This window comes from Gallinula chloropus, assembly GCF_964237585.1.
Source record: "Gallinula chloropus genome assembly, chromosome: Z".
NCBI classification, from domain to species: Eukaryota; Metazoa; Chordata; class Aves; order Gruiformes; family Rallidae; genus Gallinula; species Gallinula chloropus.
In genome coordinates this window covers 8,845,596-8,865,418 of record NC_140089.1, presented here as the reverse complement: position 1 = coordinate 8,865,418, position 19,823 = coordinate 8,845,596, and the positions used below count along the sequence as shown (strand labels likewise).

Genomic DNA, 19,823 nt, shown 5'->3' with positions numbered 1-19,823 from the left:
CAATACACTTTAAAAATTGTTATAAATGTATATACCATCCCAGTCAAACCCAGGGGTTTTGATGCTTTCTCAGCATTGGATATTTAGAATCAGGAGACACTCACAACCTGTTTGGACAGAAAGGTTCTGATGCAGTCTAATGCCTTTCACTATTCAAGGAACTGTTAGGGATGCTGCCACTGGCAGATCAGCGCAAGGTCTCATGCAACCTTAGCTGTGCTGTTCCTCAGCATCTCTCATGCTGTTGACCACCCTTGTATTTCCACTGCAGGGTGTTTATTGAGAGTGTGGGGTGTGTGTTTTTGGAATCATTCACTGCTGAGGTATTGTCCCATCAGCAGGATTTTATCTCAATCATTTAATACATATTTGCATTCACTAAGACTTTATGATTTAAAATGCCTGCCTTACACAGGAGTACAGAAAACCTTGTTTATTGTGCCACCACAGCTTTTTCATACACTTCAAATTTGTACTGGATGCCATTCTCTTCCTGGATATCAGCAGGGACACCTGGGTACCTGCAGAGAGGGCAGAAGAAAAAGTAAAAGCCACTAAGTAGATAAGAGTATCATTATGCGTCACCTGTATTCATCCAATCAATTACAAAAGAGGCTTGTTTGAAAAAAGGGGTGAAAATACCATCATTGCAACAGGAATCATGAGTACAAATTGCTTTCAGGAATCGTGTTAACTACTACCAGCAACTCGTACACACATCTTTTTAAATCAAGAAAGCACACTGATGCAAAAAACCTCCACCTTTAGGGCTTAATCAAAACCCCCCAACATTTTTATTAAAGCCTCCAACACATTATTTAAAATGTCTGCAAAGGTAGAAGAGGTACGTAACACTTCTGGGGTTCTTTTTGCTTTGCTTTTCCTCAGATGGCTTAGAGGAAGTGCTAAGGTAGAGTTTTCTAATGAGTCTAAAACAGCTTCTTAAAGTAGCTGACTGCCACTGTGCAAAGTGTTCCTCTGTATTCCAGATATACTAAAACAGTTTTTATTAACAGACACTTTCAAAAATCTCTTCAGCTCCCTGTGACAGAGCAAGGGTTTCAAATGAGGAATATTGACTTTTGGGCAGAAAGAAATTTAAAATTTTATCTGCTAGGTTTGGCTCTATCAGATTTCCACTTCAGTGAGGGAATTAACTGTTGTTTTATAAATCCATGGTTTAAGGTCAAGCTCTGATTTCAGTGCACTGGCCAAAACCAAAGTACCTGAGAAACAGCCAAAAGGTAGAGAGAGGAACTTTGGGTCAGACATCAGGGTATTAAAGCAGGCTAATGATATGGCATGACACAGTTCAGAACATGTTTGAGTTGGAAAATGTGACTTGTCCTCCCTCCTCACCACATTTTCTCTCTCATACCCTTCTTTCCTGTCCCCACCTATTCTCCCCCACTTCAGTGCTAACCCATTCCTGTGCCCTGTGCAGACAGCTTTCACTTGCCATATTTTCTATTCCTTCTACTGCTGGTCTGGGAACCAAAACAAGAGCAGCAAGGGGAAGAGTCCTTTTCCTTGCTGGTTTTGAGGCATTTGAAATTTTCCCACCTCCCCACTGCCTGCCAGATGTAATCTCATTGGAGAGGACATAAAAGTATGACTGGAATATCATAAGGATCACATAAAAGAAACCACAGGGAATGACAGAAACTTACAGTTCCAATACTTGTTCCTAACAAGTTTGTTAGGAAGAAGCCGTTTTCTCAAGAGAAAGGAATAACTGTAGAAATCTGTAAGGGCTGAACCCTCCCTGCTCAAATCCATTTAATTTGCCTTTGGCAATTTATCAAAGAGGCTAAATACCATTCACTAACAACGTACCAAGAGTTGTGGAGCTTAGTAAGTATGGCTTTAATAGGACTCTTACCCAGTCAAAATAGGTTATTAAGTCTTCCACCTGGACACAAGACTAGCATGGACTACTTACTCTGTGAGAAGTTTGTAGTCTTTGTAGTCAATTTCTGGAAAAAATGTGTCACTTTCAAATTCCTGTAAAATTCTTGTCACAAACAATCGATGATTAATCGGCTTCTCCATCGCTGCCTTTGAAAAGAGTAGAAAAAATTAGAACTGAGTTCTTCCCTTTAAAACAGCTCAACCATGTATGAGGTAGTATTGTTTATTAAAAATTTTAATAGTCTTGGTTTATACCGCTTTTAAAGCCTGTGAGATAACATCAAGTACAAGTTCTTATTTGGAACACTAGCTTTCTTTAGCAACTCTCCAAATTCTTCTTCTGCCTGCACCAGCCATCACCATGGCAGCATTCAAAGTGAACCAAGAGTCTCAGCATATTCTCTACTTGTACATTGCATGCCAGATACATTACCTAAAACTGAAACCCAATTACTATTCTATATATTATGTGATTTAAGCAAAGCAGTGAAAATTGAACTCTGAAATTCCTCCTCTGGACTCTGCCCAAGAGCACTTTCTAAAGGAATAACTTCATCTTGTGCCAGTTCTTCCCTGCCAGTGGCAGCAACACCTGTTCTCAGAGCTTGGGGCCTCTGACAGAAATGAAGAAGAAATTATGAGTAGTCCTGTGAGAAGAAAGGAGCAGCCTAGTCTCAATCAGCCATTTCTGAACCACACCTCTTTGAACAACTGGAAGTTTTAAAGTGGTGTCCCTGCCTGTGGCAGGGGGGTTGGAACTCTATGATCCTTGGGGTCCCTTCCAACCCAGACCATTCTATGATTCCATGAGAAGTGCACACCTCAACATAATTTGTTCCAATATTTAATTAACATGACTGCTAAGGATTTATAATACATTTTTACTCTACATTATAATTCAATTCCAGTGATCAAATCATCTATCAGTTTAACTTCAAAGTTTTATCCCTAGATTATTCTGATCCCTGGATTATAACAAACTGATGATATGCATTGTAAATTATGTAACAACAACAGTGAAAGTTTCCAAGCTCCTTGGATGAGAAAAGTTATTAAGAGTTTGTTCCTCACCAACAAGCTCACACAAACTCAGGAGTTAAGAAAGAGTTTTGTCTCCAGATCAGACTGAGAAGTCACCTCTTCCAGACTTTCTTGGTGTTAAACTAAATAACTCATTAAAAGCTATATTGGTACCAGGTAACAATGTATTTTTGAAAAGCTTACAGCTGTTTCTCCTTTTGCCTTAAATTGGCAATGAGCAATGTTCTTTGTTAAAGGTGATTCACCATGCAGCATGCTGTTAGGTACTACTCTGACAAGTACAGGAAACAAGTAATAGCAAATTTAATCCAACAGAATTAATTGGTATCACTACTGAGAAAGTTTCTAGAAAAGCGGCTCTATTACTACAGAATGGCTCCAAATGGAAGGAGTAAGTCACAGCACACCAGCATCCAGTGGCATTGAACTGGTGTTCATCTAGTTTGTATACAAATACCACATTTTTTCGTTTTATAAATAAGGTTGAGAGACAAGAGAAAAAAACATGCATGTAAAACACGAGAGAATTATCTGCTTCACAAATAAGAAACATACCATGTCCTGGAAACAGCAATACCATGTTCTGTAAACAGATATTTTTGATTTGTAGTAGAGGAATAAGCCAACTTCCTATCCAGCTCTGTGGGAATTCAGCTTCAGCCAAGACCTCTGTACCACCAAGGCAGGTCAGAGAAGAGCGCAGGGAGTGACTGATACAGACTCTGCAAAGAAAACTGAACTCGGCACACAGGGGGCTGGAGGGTGACCTCTGTTCTAGATGAATGGTTTCATTAGTTGAGTGAGCCAACTGGCTGTGTATGTGTTTGTTCTCAGTTTAATAAAACAAGCACAAATGCTTCCTGAGTTAGCCAGACCAGCTCTGGGGGTCTGTGTGTGTATGTGGCCTATGAAAACTCAACTACAAACAAAAAAGAACTTCTAGAAGAGCAACAGACTTGATCTGGTTTCAGCCCACATACTCCTTCTCAAGCAGCTGGGCATGCCCAGCATCGTGACAGGGAGCATGTTAGAGCAATGGGAAAGGAGAAGCATGTTTCTAAAGCAGTCAACTTCATATTTCAGTTGCTCTACTCTGTTAACTGTAATTTTCTTTGTTACTGGGACTTAAAATATATAGTTGGGTCACGTACAATGATGGCCCCTTTGGCCTGTCCCCATGGGCCTCATCCCAGGGCTGTGTCTGGCTCTGGTTAGTCATGGGGCCTGACCCCACCCCATGGAACTGCCTCATCAAGATGAGCCCTGGCTAGTGAGGCCTCTATCATGACAGTCAGGTTACTGCCCATGGGTCCCACGTCCTGTCCCTTTGGGAGCACCCCTTGTCCTCCATGTTCCCTGACAGTAACTTAAAAAAACTTCAGGTAAGTACATTTTGTATCACACATGAAACCTGCCACACGTGGAGTCTCCAAAGGAACCTGAGGACTGGACTCTGACACCACCTCTGCACAATCATAGAATCACAGAATTGTAGGGGTGGGAAGGGACCTCGAGAGATCATCGGGTCCAACCTCCCTGCCAAAGCAGCTCCCCAGCTCATACTGCACAGAGAGGCATCCAGACAGGTCTTGAATATCTCCAGAGATGGAGACTCCACCACCTCCCTGGGCAGCCTGTCCCAGGGCTCTGTCACCCTCACTGGGGAAAAAGTTCTTCCGCATGTTGGTGCAGAACGTCCTGTGCTCCAACTTGAGGCCACTGCCCCTTGTCCTGTCTCCACAGACCACTGAAAAGGGGCTGGCTGATTCCCCCTGCATCCCCTGCTTCAGATAATTATAGACTTTAATTAGGTCCCCCCTTAGTCTTCTCTTCTCAAGGCTGAAGAGTCCCAACTTAGCCTTCCCTCATAGGGGAGATGCTCCAGGCCCTTAAGCATCTTCGTAGCCCTTCTCTGGACTTTCTCCAGGAGATCCTTGTCTGTTTTATACCAGGGAGCCCAGAACTGGACACAAAACTCCAGGTGGGGCCTGACCAGGGCAGAGTAGAGGGGCAGGCTCACCTCCTTTGACCTGCTGGCCACACTCCTCCTGATGCACCCCAGGATCCCATTGGCTCTCTGAGCCACCAGGGCACACTGCTGGCTCATGGCCAACCTGTCATCCACCAGGACCCCCAGGTCCTTTCTCCACAGAGCTCTTCTCCAGCAGGTAATACTGCTGTGGACCCAGCAGGATGGGGAAAGAGCTTTATCACAACTCTTTGCACTTTCATAAGGATTAAGTTGACATCAGTGACACTCTTGCCCTGTTGTTCTGAGTTAGGGTGGCAAGGTTTGGGTAGTGGGGTGAGGGAGGGCTGCTGGGGTGGCTTCTGCAAAAAGCTGCTAGAAGCTTCCCCCAGGTCTGACAGAGCCAATACCACCCGGCTCAAGGATGGACCCACTGCTGACCAAGGCTGAGTCAATCAAGTGACAGGGGTAGTACCTCTCGGGTAATGTATTTAAGAAGCAAAGAAAACCTGCAAGTGGCAGCTTTTTGCTGCCAGAGAAGGAAATGAGACGTAAGGAACTTTGCAGACACCAAGGTCAGTGCAGAGAGGGGAAGGATCTCCAGGTCCCAGAGCAGAGATTCCCCTGCAGCCCATGCAGAAGACCATGGTGGAGCAGGTTCTCCCCCTCCAGCCCATGGATGGTGACAGGGAGCACCCATGTGCAGCCCATGGAGGAACCCACGGTGGACCAGGTGGAGACACCCAAAGGAGGCTGTGACCCAGCAGGAAGCCCAAACTGGAGCAAAGTCCTGGCAGAACTTCCAGCCCATGGAGAGAGGAGCCCACTCTAGAGCAGGTTTGCAGGGGGGACTTGTGACCCCATGGGGGACCAGGCTGGAACAGCCTGGGCCTGGAGGTCTGCAGCCCATGGAAGCCACGCTGGGGCAACTGATGAAGAACTGAACCCACATGGGGAGGATTCCCATTAGAGAGGTTGGTGGAGGGCTGTATCTCGTGGGTGAGACCCAAGACTGGAGCAGGGACAGAGGAGGGAGAGAAATGGGGGGTGGAGCTGAGCCCAGGAAGGAGGAAGTGGTTGAGAGAGGTGTTTTAAGATGTGGTTTTATTTCTCATTATCCTACTCTGTTTTGATTAGGTATTAAATTAATTTTATTCCACGTTGAGTCCGTTTTGCCCATGATGCTGATTGCAGAATGATCTCTCCCTGTCCTTATCTCAACTCCTGAGCCTCTCAGTATCTATTTTCTTCCCTGTTCAGCTGATAGAGAGGCTTTGGCAGCATCTGACCTCCAGACAGGGCCAAACCACTATACTTGTCCAACCCAATCCTACCAGTTTCACCACCTTTCTGGTACAGAAGGCAAGTCAGAGGATGCACAGTGCTGATTTGATAGAATGTTGACATACTCTGAATTAAAATAAGGAAATACACATTAAGCATATTTACTCTAATGAACAGAGTAGGGTGAATATGACTTGGTTTTAATATAACATATTCATAATACAAAGGTATAGATGTAAATTATCTTGAATATTTAAACAGAATATGAAGTAACAATATTACTTCTAGTGATCAGGCAATTCTGTGGAACGTTAGCACAACATTCAAGAGAGAAAGCATTTCCAGTAAGTGGGACATCAATACTGCCTTTTTTGTTCCTGTACATTTTCTAAATGTAAGGATAATGTACATGATGGAAAAGTCAGATAGTAAGAGAGAACCTGTTGGGAATGATTGTACCAGGGCAAGAAGAGATTTTGAAAACAAACTTGTGGTGTCCCTGAGCTTATGCTTCTGTAAAGCTGAAAAATCTGTGTCCTCACTCTGTGCTCATTATGTCACTCTCACTCCCATGTCATGCTGGGTATCAAAGCCATTCTTGGTATGATTTACATTTACTGTGTTTTTCTCTCATAATCCATTCAGCTATCCTTGGACTGCACTTGCACCTGCACTGGTTTTCCTTGGGAGCTGTGAATGCATTTGCTTTCCACACAGGCTTGTGTAGTAGCTGCTGAACCTTTTAAGATGACAAGTCTGATGCAACAGGGAAAATCACTGTTGATTTCTGGTTCACATTAAAGCACAGCCTGTTAAAACTGTGGCTGCTGATCTCTCATAAAACCAAAACCACTCCTCAAGCAGAGATGACTTTCCACACGGCAGGGACAACAGGAGAGCTGAGGGGTCAGGATCCCTCCTGTTGTCCCAGGTGTGTCAGCCCTGTACATACTCAAGAGTCCTTTATTACTCACATGTATCTTCATAACCCTGTGAAAAGGTTTTAGTTTACACTTTTCTTTTTGTTCTCTTTCAAGAAATCCTTTGTGGGCCTGTCTCCGAAGGACAAAGGAAAAAGGAGATGACCTAAGCATCATCTTCCCCATAATTTACAGCTGCTAAAGCCATACAAGACAGCCTACTGACAGCCATACAAGATTAGACTAGGTCTGCACATGCCTTGGATTAGTTTCTCTCTGTACAACACAAGTCAAAACAGCCCTGAAGCTCTGCAATGAAGAACAGCTGCGTATTACAAGTAGTTTCAGAAGTATGACACAGAAAACTAATCTTTCATAGATACAAATACCAAAACACTGTAAACTAGTTGGTTTAGCAACCAACTGCTGTAGAAGGGACCAATTATTGCTAGTAATTTAAAGATTCACAGGTTTTAGGATGAACACTGATTCTGCTTTCTCATCTTCTACTGACCACACGAAATGAGTAAAACAGCCAAAGCAACCTTTGTTACAGTACCTTTAAAATCCCTCCTTCTGTTATAGATTTGCATGGAGGGTTCTGGTGGAGAAGGGGAGGGGGCTGCAGGGTGGCTTCTGCAAGCAGTGGAGAAGGCCATGGTGGAGCAGGTGTCCCCCACAGCCCATGGAAAAGGCTGAGACCCCACCTGCAGCCTGTGGAGAGGCCCCACGCTGGAGCAGGTGGAGACATACAGGAGATGGTGTGACCCACACTGGAGCAACACTCTGCCAGCACTTGCAGCCCGTGGAGCGAGACAGAGACACAGGGGTGAGCAAGGGAGAGAAGGAGACCGATGCCAGAGCAGGTTTGCTGGGGGTGCATGGTTGAGGTGGGGAAGGCCTGTGACCCTGTGGAGGACCAGGCTGGAGCGGTCTGGGGCTGAGAGACTGAGAGTCATTCTGTGATTGATGACTGCACCCATAGCAGTGACCCACACTGGGGCAGCTGGGGAAGAGCTGAAGCCCCGTGGGAAAGGACTCATACTAGAGAAGTTGGTGGAGGACTGTCTGCTGTGGATGGGACCCCACGGTGCTGCAGGAGAAGGGGGTGAGGAACCTCCCCAGGCAAGAAAGAAACCAACTTGTGAGGAACTGACCAAAACCCCCATTCCCACAGTCCCTGCCCCCTCCCTGTGCCACAATGTGGGGGAAGAAGGGAACGAAATCCTGACTAAAGATCAGTCTAAGAAGGGTGGGGTGGGGGGAAGGTGCTTTAGGAGCTGGTCTCACTTCTCATTACCCGACTCTTGTGGCACTGGGTGTGCAGGGCAGTGTCAGAAATTAGAGGGTTTTCTCTCCTTTATTCTGTGTTGAGTCCGTTTGGCCCGTGACACTGATTGCAGAATGATCTCTCCCTGTCCTTATCTCGACTCCTGAGCCTCTCAATAGCTATTTTCTCCCCTGTCCAGCTGAAAAAGGGAATGATAGAGCAACTTTGGTGGGCGTCTGGCCTCCAGCCAGGGCCAAACCAAAAAACCTTCCCACACTGTTAGGGTCAAACTTAGGAAGTTAGAGCACAGCCTTCCATCCAAAGCCACTAAGGCTGATGAGCCCGTCTCCCTCTGGGGGACAAGACACTGTGTAGCTCCCACCATCTGCCACAGACAAAAGCAAATGCAACAACATTCTTCCATGACTGTTACCAAAAAGCCCGCCCATTCTGCCCTTACAGAAACAGATACATTTTAGACACTGGACTTTTCCATGTATTAAGTCTTAAAAGGAGGGTCTTTTAAATCTTTTCCTCTATGATCTCTGCAAACAGCTTTAAAAAAGAATTTAAAAAAGCAGCAATCAAATCAGATACTAGGAAAAACTTCTTCACTGAAAGAGTGGTCAGGCATTGGACCAGGCTTCCCAGAGAGGTGGTGGAGTCACCATCCCTGAAGGTGTTAAACAAGCATGTAGATACGGCACTTTGGGACATGATTTAGTAGACAGTGGGGTCTGATGATCTTAGAGGTCTTTTCCAACCTTCAAGATTCTATGAACCTTTCATAGCTGCATGATTGTGTCTGCAACTGACTCATATTAACTGTTTTTAGTCCTATTTTTTTCCCAGAGGAATGTCAAATCAATGTTTGTTCACAAGAACAAGCACACAAAAAAATCTTCCTGAGGAGTAATAACAATATGACACCTTTCCACACTAAAAATTCTCTGGGTTTATTTTGAAGACCAAATGTACAAGAAAAGCTAAGTATGTACCTCTCAAGCCTGTGAAAGTATGAAGATGCTAAAGTAAAGATGATTCTTAAACTATAAAAATAAATTTTTAGTTAATCCACTGTTCCACTGCAAATGTTGTAATTCTGTTTCCTCTAATTTTATTTATAACTGGGTAAAAGCAAGAAGTATTGTCCACTGGTGGCACGACTACAATAGTCACAGATTTGTTTTTATAAAGCATAAATATCTATAGGACAGTGCTGCCAGCTGCAATGCTGTGACCCTCCCACTTTTGCTTAGAAGAGATATTAGGGGATTAATTGCATTAAGAGTGTGCAAACCCATTCTCAAAAAACACCTATAATGTCATGGGAGTCCAGGAATATTGCCTTTCCATTCCAACCTTTCACATGGGAAAATTCTCCTCTTAAGAAGGATTCTGCAACAGTTGTGAAGTAGAGGAGTTACCAGCAACCTTCCTTGGAAACAACTGCTCAGGACCATAAGTGTGAATGATCAATAATATTACCACAAGCTTGGTGGGACAGGGAAATAACAGACAGACAGTGTAACTATGACAATCTTCAGTGTCCACTTCACACAAGGTAATGTCACTGGCCTTCAAAAATGTTAACAGCATTAAGCCACACTAATCAGTTCACTCTAAAGCAGAGCTAATGGAGCAGCCACTGCAGTGCCCAGCTTCTTGCTCTGGTTACTCCCAGAGCAGAATAATGCTTCAGACCTGCAGTGTGATATCCTCCCTCCATGTCAACAGCATCATGTAGCTCAGAGGACCCTGCTCCTTGCAGCACCTACTTTGAGAGCACTGTTTGAAGGGAGCAACAGCACTGCAGCCTGCAGGAGTGGAGTGTGTGAGCATGGAAAAATGAGCTGTCTGTGCAGCTCCCTTCTAAGTGGGTCTCAGTCCTCATCATATCTCATGCTTCAAGAACACGACAGCGTACATGTTAGTTGCTATTCCAATAGATATGCAGCTCAAAACCATTTTGTCTTACATGCAAGGGAAGGTAGAAGGATTACTACTATACCTTGTACAGTTAATGGGAAATTCAGACATACTAAAAGGTTATCTTAAAAAATTGTGTTTTAGCATGAGCAAGCAAAGTTTCCACAGGTTTGAAAAAAGTCATGATTAAAAAACTAGTGGCTCAAACTGTTAATTCTTTTCTCTTTTAAAGAGGCGATTCTGAGGTACAGCAGAAGATCTGAAGTTTAGCAAATGTGGCATTCACAACCCACCCAGGGCATTCAGAACTTGGTGAAACTTACATGCTTCGTCAAGAAACTCTGTTTAAGAGGGTGATTAATCATCTGCAAGAGACTTGCTGCACTAAGTATGAATAGCAACTTCATAATTCAGTAATTTTGAAGAATGAAAGGGAGTAGATTACCAAATGCAGTATGTCAAATACTAATACACAGGAAGACACCTGAGCATGAATATTACATAAAATTTTCCCTTGGAGATTACTGGAAATTTAATTTTCCAGCTCAAGCCTTTCTGTTAAGAATTTCCCCAAACACTATTTATCACCAGCATCTATTTTCTGTTATGGCCAGCCTAGGCATTAACTAAACAGCTAAACCAACAAAACTTCCTATAAAAGATCTTTTAGTTCTGCTACAAAACTGCAAGTTTTTTTTGCCAAATTTAATACACAAATACAATTCTGTACTTCAGCAACATGACCTTGAGTGTCATTGTTTGCTTCTGTGGCATTGAGAAAGCAACAAGCTGAGTAGTAGGAACATATAAATAAGAACAAACAATTTTAAATGTTCAAGATGGTGTAGGAAAAACTGTTTTATCAAGGTGAAAATCTGTTTGATATATAGCCTGTTTTGGCATTACTAAAGAGACCTTGGTTATGAGGACCTGAGTCATATTTTTTCCTATTATGTTCCTTGTTGGTGTTTTGTTTTTATTTTAGTTTTGTTGCTAGGTTTTTTTGGGCACTATGTTTGTTTGGTTTTATGTTCTGCTCCCCTCCCCCCCCTCCACACTGGTGGGTTCACTATCAGGAATTTGTGCTTGGTTATTTTTACAAAGCAAGACTTCTATTAAATACTCTACAAAAACACATAATACCAAACCATCCACCTAAGTAAATCTATACCTGGTTCCATTTGCTTGCTTTTAAAGTCCTTGTTTAGTATTTGAGGATGTGCTCGACTTGCAGTTCCTATTCCTAGTAAAATCTGGATGTTATTTTTAATCAGCTTAAAACACATAGTTTAAACCCATTTAAAAGCACCTGAGATTATTTATATCACGCTGACTCCCTTAGGATCTCCAGGTAGCACTATTTTTCAGTCAAAGCCAATATCTGAACCTCTCAATTAAGAGACAATACCTCCACACAGAATGCATCTACATTAATGTCTTAACTTGGAACAGAAATGTGTTTTCAAAATGATTCTTCCACTTGTTCCCACTCATAACACTTTAGTTGTACTGGGAAGCAGCCTTCATATGCATGAACTAAATTTCCTGGGGATGAAACCAAGCCATAAAACCTGTACCAGGAACAGGTCTGATAAGCTCTAACAGCTAATAGGGATTCAAGGGCCAGAAGCAATGAGTGAGTCACCAGAAGCTGTCCAGCACACGGCAAGCCTCATGAGCCAGCACACTGCTCTCAGGACATCAAATGCTCAAGCAAAATCAGAGTGACTCTCGTGGCACATAATGGCTTCCTGAGTGCTGTAACCTTATGGCTACTGACTGGGCTGCTACATTCCTTCCTCACCCATATAACCCATAACAACATATCACAGAATCACAGAATGACTACGTTGGAAAAGACCTTTAACATCATTGAGTCCAACTGTTCCTGTCCTATGCTAAACCATATCCTTAAGTACCTCATCTGCTCATCTGTTAAACACATCCAGGGTCAGTGATTCAACCCCCTCCCTGGGCAGCCTGTTTCAGGCCCTGACAACTTTCAGTGACAATTTTTTTCCTAACATCTGATCTGAACCTGTCCTGGCACAGCTTTGTGCCATTTCCCCTTGTCCTATCTCCTGTCCCCTGACTGAAGAGACCATCACCCACCTCTCTACAACCTCCCTTCAGGTAGTTGTAGGTGGTGATAAGGTCTCCCCTCAGCCTCCTCTTCTCCAAGCTCAACAGCCCCAGCTGTTCATAGGATTTGCCCTCCAGCCCCTTCACCAGCCTGGTTGCCCTTCTTTGCACTTGCTCAAGGACCTCAATGTCCTTATGGTGGGGAGCCCCGAACTGGACACAGTACTCAAGGTGTGGCCTCACCAATGCTGAGTACAGGGGCACAATTACCTCCCTAGACCTACTGGCCACACTGGTTTTGATACAAGCCAGGATGCCATTGGCCTTCTTGGCCACCTGGGCACACTGCTGGCTCATACTCAGCCTGCAGTCGACCAACACCCCCAGGTCCTTCTCCAACTGACATCAACTCGTTCTGGAACTCAGGAGACCCAGAACAGTGCAGAAGATCCAGTACAGTGTCACACTGAGATCAAAATAAATTAAACTTTTAAACCTGTGCTGTAAGAAATATAAAATCTTCCCTGGAGGCACAGTACTACCTTCTGGTTGTATCAGGAGATTATGAAGCTGATGCAGTCATCAGCATGAAGCCAGATTTTAGGACATGAAGGCTGCATGAGCATTTTGAACCCTGAGTAGACTTAGAGAGCTGTTTTCAAGCTGTTTTTCTCTCACTTCCTACAACCAATACCAGTACTCTACTCAGCTCTCTCTGTCCTAGCTGCTTTGCCTTTTCCTGTTGCAGAGATGAAGGCCAGAAGTTTCCCAGAGTATGCTGCTGGACACAGCATGAATGTAACTTACACAGAGACTTGGATGGCCACGCTGTTTAGAGCTCACCTATCTCTGTTCTTCAAAGGAGCTGAGGCATCTTATGCAAATACTACTGCCACCCTGGAGAGAACTGTGTCCTGGAGAACTGAGAGGCAGTGGGCAAGACAGCCACAAGCAATAGACAACTGAACCGCATCCTTATAAATGTTCAGACTGTCAGGCTTGCTCCTCTCTCCCCTGCAGTCCTATGAAAAGGTTGTATATGAGAAAGAGGTTGTAAATAGCAGCAGTCCCTTTCTTCCCTTCCCTTTCCCCTCTGCTTCTCTTCCATCCCATCCTTTGCCCCTCTGCTGCTGAGGGCAGCATCCAGTCCCAAAACGCCACCCTGGAGCACATGCACTAGCACCTTTGCTTGCCCTCAGTTGTCAAAGGGCAGGGCACAGGAGCCATCTGTACTTGAGACAGAGAGACAGGCAGGCACCCGTGTCCCAAAGACTGCCCTTCTTCCACACTTAGGCAGATGGATACATGCTCCACCTTGGCACAACTCTCTGCCTGAGGATAAGCTGGGGTCATGTTTCAGCATGGTATCTGGGCAGGGCAGCATGAGGCACAGAGGGAAGGATGCAGTATTTCAGAGAAAGCAGGTGTTCAAACATCTTGAATGACCCTCTTCTTTGGGAACCTCCTGAAACATGTGTGAATTTGCTTCAGTTCATGGGCCACCCTTTGTCACCCTTCTAGCTTGCTACCCTGTGTTTGGAACCCATCTGGGACACATGATGCTGCCCAAAGCAAGTCAATTCTCCTTTTGTTTGGCACGATTATCTGCTTTTATTGCTGACACCATCACCTGCCAACTCTTCCTGAACCCTCCTTTTTTATTTCTAAACCTGTATAAAGTGTCACACTCTGGATAAAAATGCTGGGTCATTTCTTCATTTTTCCCCACGCCCTCTGCAGAGTCTGTTTACTATGTCAGTAAAATAAACCTAAAACCATGGGTCTTGATAAGAAAACCTAATGATTTAGGTATCTAAGAAAAGCTGCAAAGGCACAATGTCTGTGTGACACTGGACCATGAGCAAGAACAACAATTGGTTACATGGACAGGTATTTTGAACTTGTGAATTGATATTTCACTCTGCCAGACCACTGTTAGAATCACAGGAGTTTGCTGGGTCACTTGAAGAAAAGGCACTTCCTGAAGTGGAAGAAATGGGAACTTGAGCCATCCTCATCCCCTTGAAGAAAATTTAGGCTTACTCTAAATGGCCCTTGTAATTTAGGCATGCTCTAAAGGTACCTTGTAAACTGAAGTGCCTCCAACGATCCAAATCATGTCCACTTTACTTTTTAACTCTGGTGAATCCAAAAGAGCTAAAGCATCATCCAGGCTTTTGGAAAGGTAATGTGCTCCTTTTGGGGTTTCCCTAGAAAAAGAAAAGTTTTATTACTAGATAATTGCAAGACCAGACACCAATAAATACAATCCATACATATAATGTGCTTTGCTGAATTCACAAATTACTGTTTCACATTAATCATTTAAAAAATACCTACTATTGCTAAACTATTTTAGAAATCTCATATGACTGCACAATTGTTTAATAAATCAGTTTATTCAAAACTTGGACTTAAGAGGCAGTATAAATGACTAATCTGAAATTTTACATAATTTAAAAAAGCGTAACTGAGAAGCTTAGCTATCTATAAAATTAAATCTAGCATTCTACTTGATTTATAGGACATTAATATTTCATTCAATAAAACTAGTCAAAAAGCCTCTTCTATCCACTGCCCTCCTCATATTCAGCCCAAAACCCACCAACATTCTCCGAAGTAATAAACCATTGTAAGTGGACATTGTTTTAAAGAGTATTTGGACGACTGTGTGAGGTCACATTAAGAAGAGAGCTCTGAGAAAACACAGTTCTCCTTCCTGAAATGTTAATAAAAATAATCTTTAAAAATTTGAGTAAGAGCCACTAATCTAACGAGGAACCAGAGAAACAGTTGAATACATGAGCCAAAAAGACTACTGACAATTGTCAGGTAGTTTGTGTGTTGAGCTAGCACTAGTATTTCTTTTGCAAGGTCTTGACAATTATCTTGTGAATTACAAAACAAATTAATTTAAAAATGAAGAGTAAAGTAGTGATATCACTCAGAGCCCGTAACAGATGCTTAGTAATCAGGTATCAAAAATGTTACATTGAGAATTACCACAGGGTGTACTGACACACACGTTTTTAGGTAGAGACTTGTTACTTGTTTTACAGGCCTGTTCATAATACATACTTGAGCTCCCTGCTGAGCACTATATTAATTCTGTCTTTTAATGGACGATTCTTCTCAGGAATGGAGAACCAGGTTTTTTTACCCATTATCAACGCATTCTGTTTACCTGGGTAAGAGAGAAAACACTTATTTAAGCGGTACTTTTTCTCTGTCCCAATCGTTTTGGTTGTTCAGTGACACCTGCTGGACTTTCCCTTCCCCTTCCAAACTCTCAGCAGTTAACAAAAGCACAATTCAGGCCCTGATTCTCAAATTAGTCACATGCACAGCAGAGCACATTCGTGGCCTCCAAGCCTTGGCAGGCAGTTGGCACCAAAGCAGTCTCATAGATACTTCTGAACTTATAATTGAAAGAAAATAAAAAAGTCATGTCAGTCCTCAGTACATGCACTACATGGACAATGGCTCTGCTACAGTTGCAGAGCCAAATTAAGCTTCATGTGTGAGACCAACTCATACCCCCAGAGGAGTCCTCTGAGTGAAAAAATTCAAGCAGCACACAATGACAGAGTTTGTGTTTCCATATTCCACCATTCTGGTTGTATGGTCAGGAATAATCATAAGTTTTGATTGGTATTTAAAAAAAAAAAGAAAAAAAAATCAAGAGCTGGGTAAAAGGATAACTTTTAGGAGAACCCTGGGCAGCCTTGTGTAGATCCAGGCCTGGAGGTTGGTGTCCCTGCCTGTGGCAGGGGGGTTGGAGCTCTATGATCCTTGGGGTCCCTTCCAACCCAGATCATTCTATGATTCTATGATTCTATGAGAAGAACCAGCCAAATTAAATCCAAAGCAAAAGCGCAACAGGTGCTCAATCACATGAATCATCAGCAAGTGTAACTTCTGACCAGATCCATTCATAACCTGATTATCTCTTACACGTGCCCTGCTAAAAAGAGGATTTCTCTTTACGAGTGAATGGAACTGTCACAGAAATAAGCACGGAGGTTGAGACTCACAAAAGTTACCAGGAAGTTTTTTTACAGTGTTACACAGCAGGAAGGATTTTAGAGAAAAGAAAATAGTATTTGTTCACAGCTGTCTGTCCTGCTTGTTGATCTGAGGCTGGATCCACTAGATCACACCAGAGAGCAGATGCTCCAGCTGTTCACTAGCAGTATCAAAAGACCTTTATCTTGCAGATAAGCTTCAGGAGAAAGCTCCCAAGAGACATACTGCAGTGTCAGTTTAGGTATGTTAACACAGATCACTGGCACCACTGCTGAAGAAAACACACAACGTCTGAAAAATACGTGCATTTTCTTACTACAGATTCACACTGGGATGCCCACAGGGGTCACAACTAAGATCTGTCTAGACCAATAGCTAATTTACAGCAGCAGCCAGTGCAGGTATGCAAGCAGACTAAAAGCAAGCTCAGGTGATGCTTCTCCATTGTATTCTTCCCACTTTCAAAAAATCATTGACTCTGAGGACTTTTCTGAGTGAATGGTGATATCCATCTGTGAAGATTTATGGCAGCATGACACATATGGCTGCAGGATTGTTGCTGCATATTATCAGATCAGTTAGGGTTTTCTGGTATATTGGGATGGCTCAGCACTCAGAAAATCAAGCAAACTTACTGTCACAAGGGTCAGTGGGGTGGAACAAATGGCCAAGGCTGAGCTACACAAACAATTTAGATAAGCCAACACAGCATTTAAAAAAAAAATCTGCTAATTAATCAGTTTTTTTTTTAAAAAAAACCTTTCTATTTTTAATTTGTTCAGGGTTGCAGTTGTGGGTGAAAACACTAAGGTGATGTTTTCTACTCTGTTTGGGGAAACAGGATTTTGAAATTCTTTTTATTTACGAATCACCTGCAGCCCAGAAACCTCTGATTCACCACCAGGCTCTTTATCTAACTGAAACAATCTGCTGACTGTGTATCTAAATGGGTAAAACGTGAAGGGGTAAAACGCATGGGAGGCTGGGGAAGGTCAGGCTGTTTGCAGAACGCAGGCTTTACAGCCAGGGAAAAAGTAAAATTACCAGATCTTCTCTGCAACTTGTACCATGCAAACCTGAGCAGGCAGAGCAACACCTCAGCAGCAAGCACAACGTTACCTTCCACATGGGATGTGCTAGTCATTCTCTGGAAGTACTTGTACTCATTCCTGGCAACAGAACAGCAACAGCGTTACGGTGTGGCTTAGGATTAAGCAAGATTTCTCTTAAGTGGCACAAACCCAGACGTAACGCGAATGCCGCCGCCCGGTGAGGAGAGACTGGACGGGGCCCAGCCCACTGCTTTGCCTGAAGCGAGACCTTTGACCCGGGCCTGCCTCCAAGCAGAGATAACCTGCGGCCGGAAGCCTGACAGCAGGCCTGCCCCAGCTTCTCGGGGCTGCCAGACACGGCCGCGGTATTCAACAGTCACAACCCCGGCCGTGGTCCCGCCATCGGCCACCTCAAGCGCTTTCCCGCGCTGCCGAGCATCGCCCTCCCCGACTACAGCTCCCAGCAGGCAGCGCGCGGCTCCTCACCGCCCGCCGGAGGGGCGCGCGCCGCGCTGCACGCTGGTAGTTGTAGTGTTTCCCCCCCCCCCGCGCCCGTCTCTTGGCGGGAAGAACCCCGCCCGACCCGCGGTACCTCAGCGGCGGCCAGGGCAGGCTGCCGTCCTTCCCGATGCCCATGTTCTGGCACACGGCCACAATGGAGTTGAGCGACCGCACCATAACGCCAAACCGCCGTCTCCCGCCGCAGCCGACTTCGGAGCGCGCGTGGGGCGGGGCGTCGTGAGGGGGTGGTGACAGCGGCCGGGCTCCGAGGGCTGCGGCCGGCGGCGGACCGAGGCGGGCGGTTGGCGGCGTTTCAGCTCGCTCCCAGGCGCCCCTCCCGCCGCTCCGCCCCGCGCCCGCCGTCGCATCCGGCCGGGAAGGTGGTGCCGGTACCCGCGGCCTCGGCCCGAGGCTCCGCCATCGCCATGCTGCGGGGGCGGCGGCGCGACCGTGGGGGCGGCAGCGGGGGTCAGCAGCTGGTGCTGAGCAGGTTCTTCAGAGCGGCGGAGAGCGGCGGGGAGCAGGGTGCCGCCCGGCAGACGGTGCGCCTGGGGCGGTTGGGGCTCAGGATGCCTGACGGGCGCGGGCAGAGGCCATGCGGGAACCCTCTTGGTGGTAGCTGAGGGCCCTCGGGCCTGCCTGGTTACCCCGTGTCGGAGAGTCCTGTCAGAAAGGATGGCCGAGGCTGGGCACGGCCCTGCTGCGCGGAGCGGTGCCCTGCGGCTGCCTCGCCGACAAATAGGCCCTTCCAGTGGCCAGTGCTTGCTGTAGCATCTTCATGCTGTGTAGCACAGGGCAGGGATACGTGGTTCTCCGGGCATCAGGCAGGATATGCCAGTTCTGTAGGAACTGAAGCTTGACATCAGTGTGATGAGCTTGGCAGAGCCAATCTGCTGGTTACTGTCAGAGGGCCGTTACTTGCAGTACTGTTGGGCTTTCTAGCATAGATTCTCCCTCCTGGCAGGCAATGAGTTGAATTTACAGCCCAGAGCGTGGAGCTCACACAGTTACCTCCTCTTAGTGCAAGGCCAAGAGAGCCTGCAGTGACCCAGCAGTTCCTCCACGCCGCTGTTGGGGTAAAAAAAAATGCTGCAATTTGATTTAATTCTGAGTTTTATATTCCAGTAATTCAGTAGTTAATGTTTTCAGCCCTTTCTGGCTGTGGAGAGGAGTACGGTTGTTTTTCATCCGTGCCTTAAGTCAACCTTTTCTGCTGCCTTTGCGCCAAGTGTATTTTGAAAGGTGTGATTACCACTTCCTGTCCATGTAGATTTACTGCAACCTGATTAGTGTTAGTCTGGTGGTATATAATAGTGGACATGGAAAGGAAACTTCTGTTTTGCTCATGTGGGCTCTGTATATAGATAGGAAACTTCTGTTTTGCTCATGTGGGCTCTGTATATAGATACGTTACGTGGAGGTTAAGGACTTTGTTGCTGAGGGTGGAGTTCCTGCTTAGTTCTAAGGAGGTTGAATTTCCCCAGTCACACACTTAAACCATCTGAGATTGCCACATGCAGTGTGGGTGCAAGCTGCTAGAGGCACCTGATTTGTGTTTGTGAAGTGGTAGTGTATTTATATGTTGTTGCAGTCACACACTACTTACTTGTATTTTGTCATACTTCCTGCATTTTGCCAGAGTACATCATTGAAGAAACAACATAAAGTGATGAATTCTGTGTTTGCTAAGTGTTAACAGTGAGCGTGTCAGAAGTCATGTAAGGAGCAGTAGTTGAAAGTACTGTATTCTGTACAAATCCAGGATGAGGTTAGCTAGGTGTTTATGGATAGTTTACAATTTTAAGTCTGGATTGACCCTTCCAAGATGGTGTGGAGAA

The 19,823-nt window shown here is 44.9% G+C and overlaps 2 protein-coding genes across 2 annotated transcripts in view; one reads left to right on the top strand and one right to left on the bottom strand.

Annotated features, from left to right (window-relative positions):
• Positions 1 to 331: 331 nt before the first annotated feature.
• On the bottom strand, positions 332 to 18,171 carry DHFR (dihydrofolate reductase). The gene is made up of 6 exons (XM_084278257.1): positions 18,077 to 18,171; positions 17,552 to 17,601; positions 15,485 to 15,590; positions 14,490 to 14,616; positions 1,943 to 2,058; positions 332 to 521 (listed from the first exon to the last, which is right to left on the bottom strand). Exons 1-6 carry the CDS (start codon positions 18,160 to 18,162, stop codon positions 434 to 436), a joined length of 573 nt encoding a protein of 190 aa, XP_084134383.1. The 5' UTR covers positions 18,163 to 18,171; the 3' UTR covers positions 332 to 433.
• A 239-nt stretch (positions 18,172 to 18,410) lies between these two features.
• The window catches only part of MSH3 (mutS homolog 3), a gene marked incomplete at its 5' end in the record, with an annotated part of 111,482 nt that continues 110,069 nt past the window's right edge, over positions 18,411 to 19,823 (top strand). Inside the window, one exon of the mRNA XM_084278982.1 lies at positions 18,411 to 18,527. Within this exon, the coding sequence (XP_084135108.1) occupies positions 18,411 to 18,527 (117 nt within the window). The remainder of the gene's footprint in view (positions 18,528 to 19,823) is intronic.

Excerpts from the sequence above, each read along its gene's own strand:
- DHFR (XM_084278257.1), bottom strand. The coding sequence starts at position 18,162 with ATGGTGCGGTCGCTCAACTCCATTGTGGCCGTGTGCCAGAACATGGGC. Across the intron at positions 15,591-17,551 it reads TAGCACATCCCATGTGGAAG|GTAAACAGAATGCGTTGATA; the intron begins GTAACGTTGTGC and ends TCTCTTACCCAG. Across the intron at positions 522-1,942 it reads GACTACAAACTTCTCACAGA|GTACCCAGGTGTCCCTGCTG; the intron begins GTAAGTAGTCCA and ends CCCTCTCTGCAG.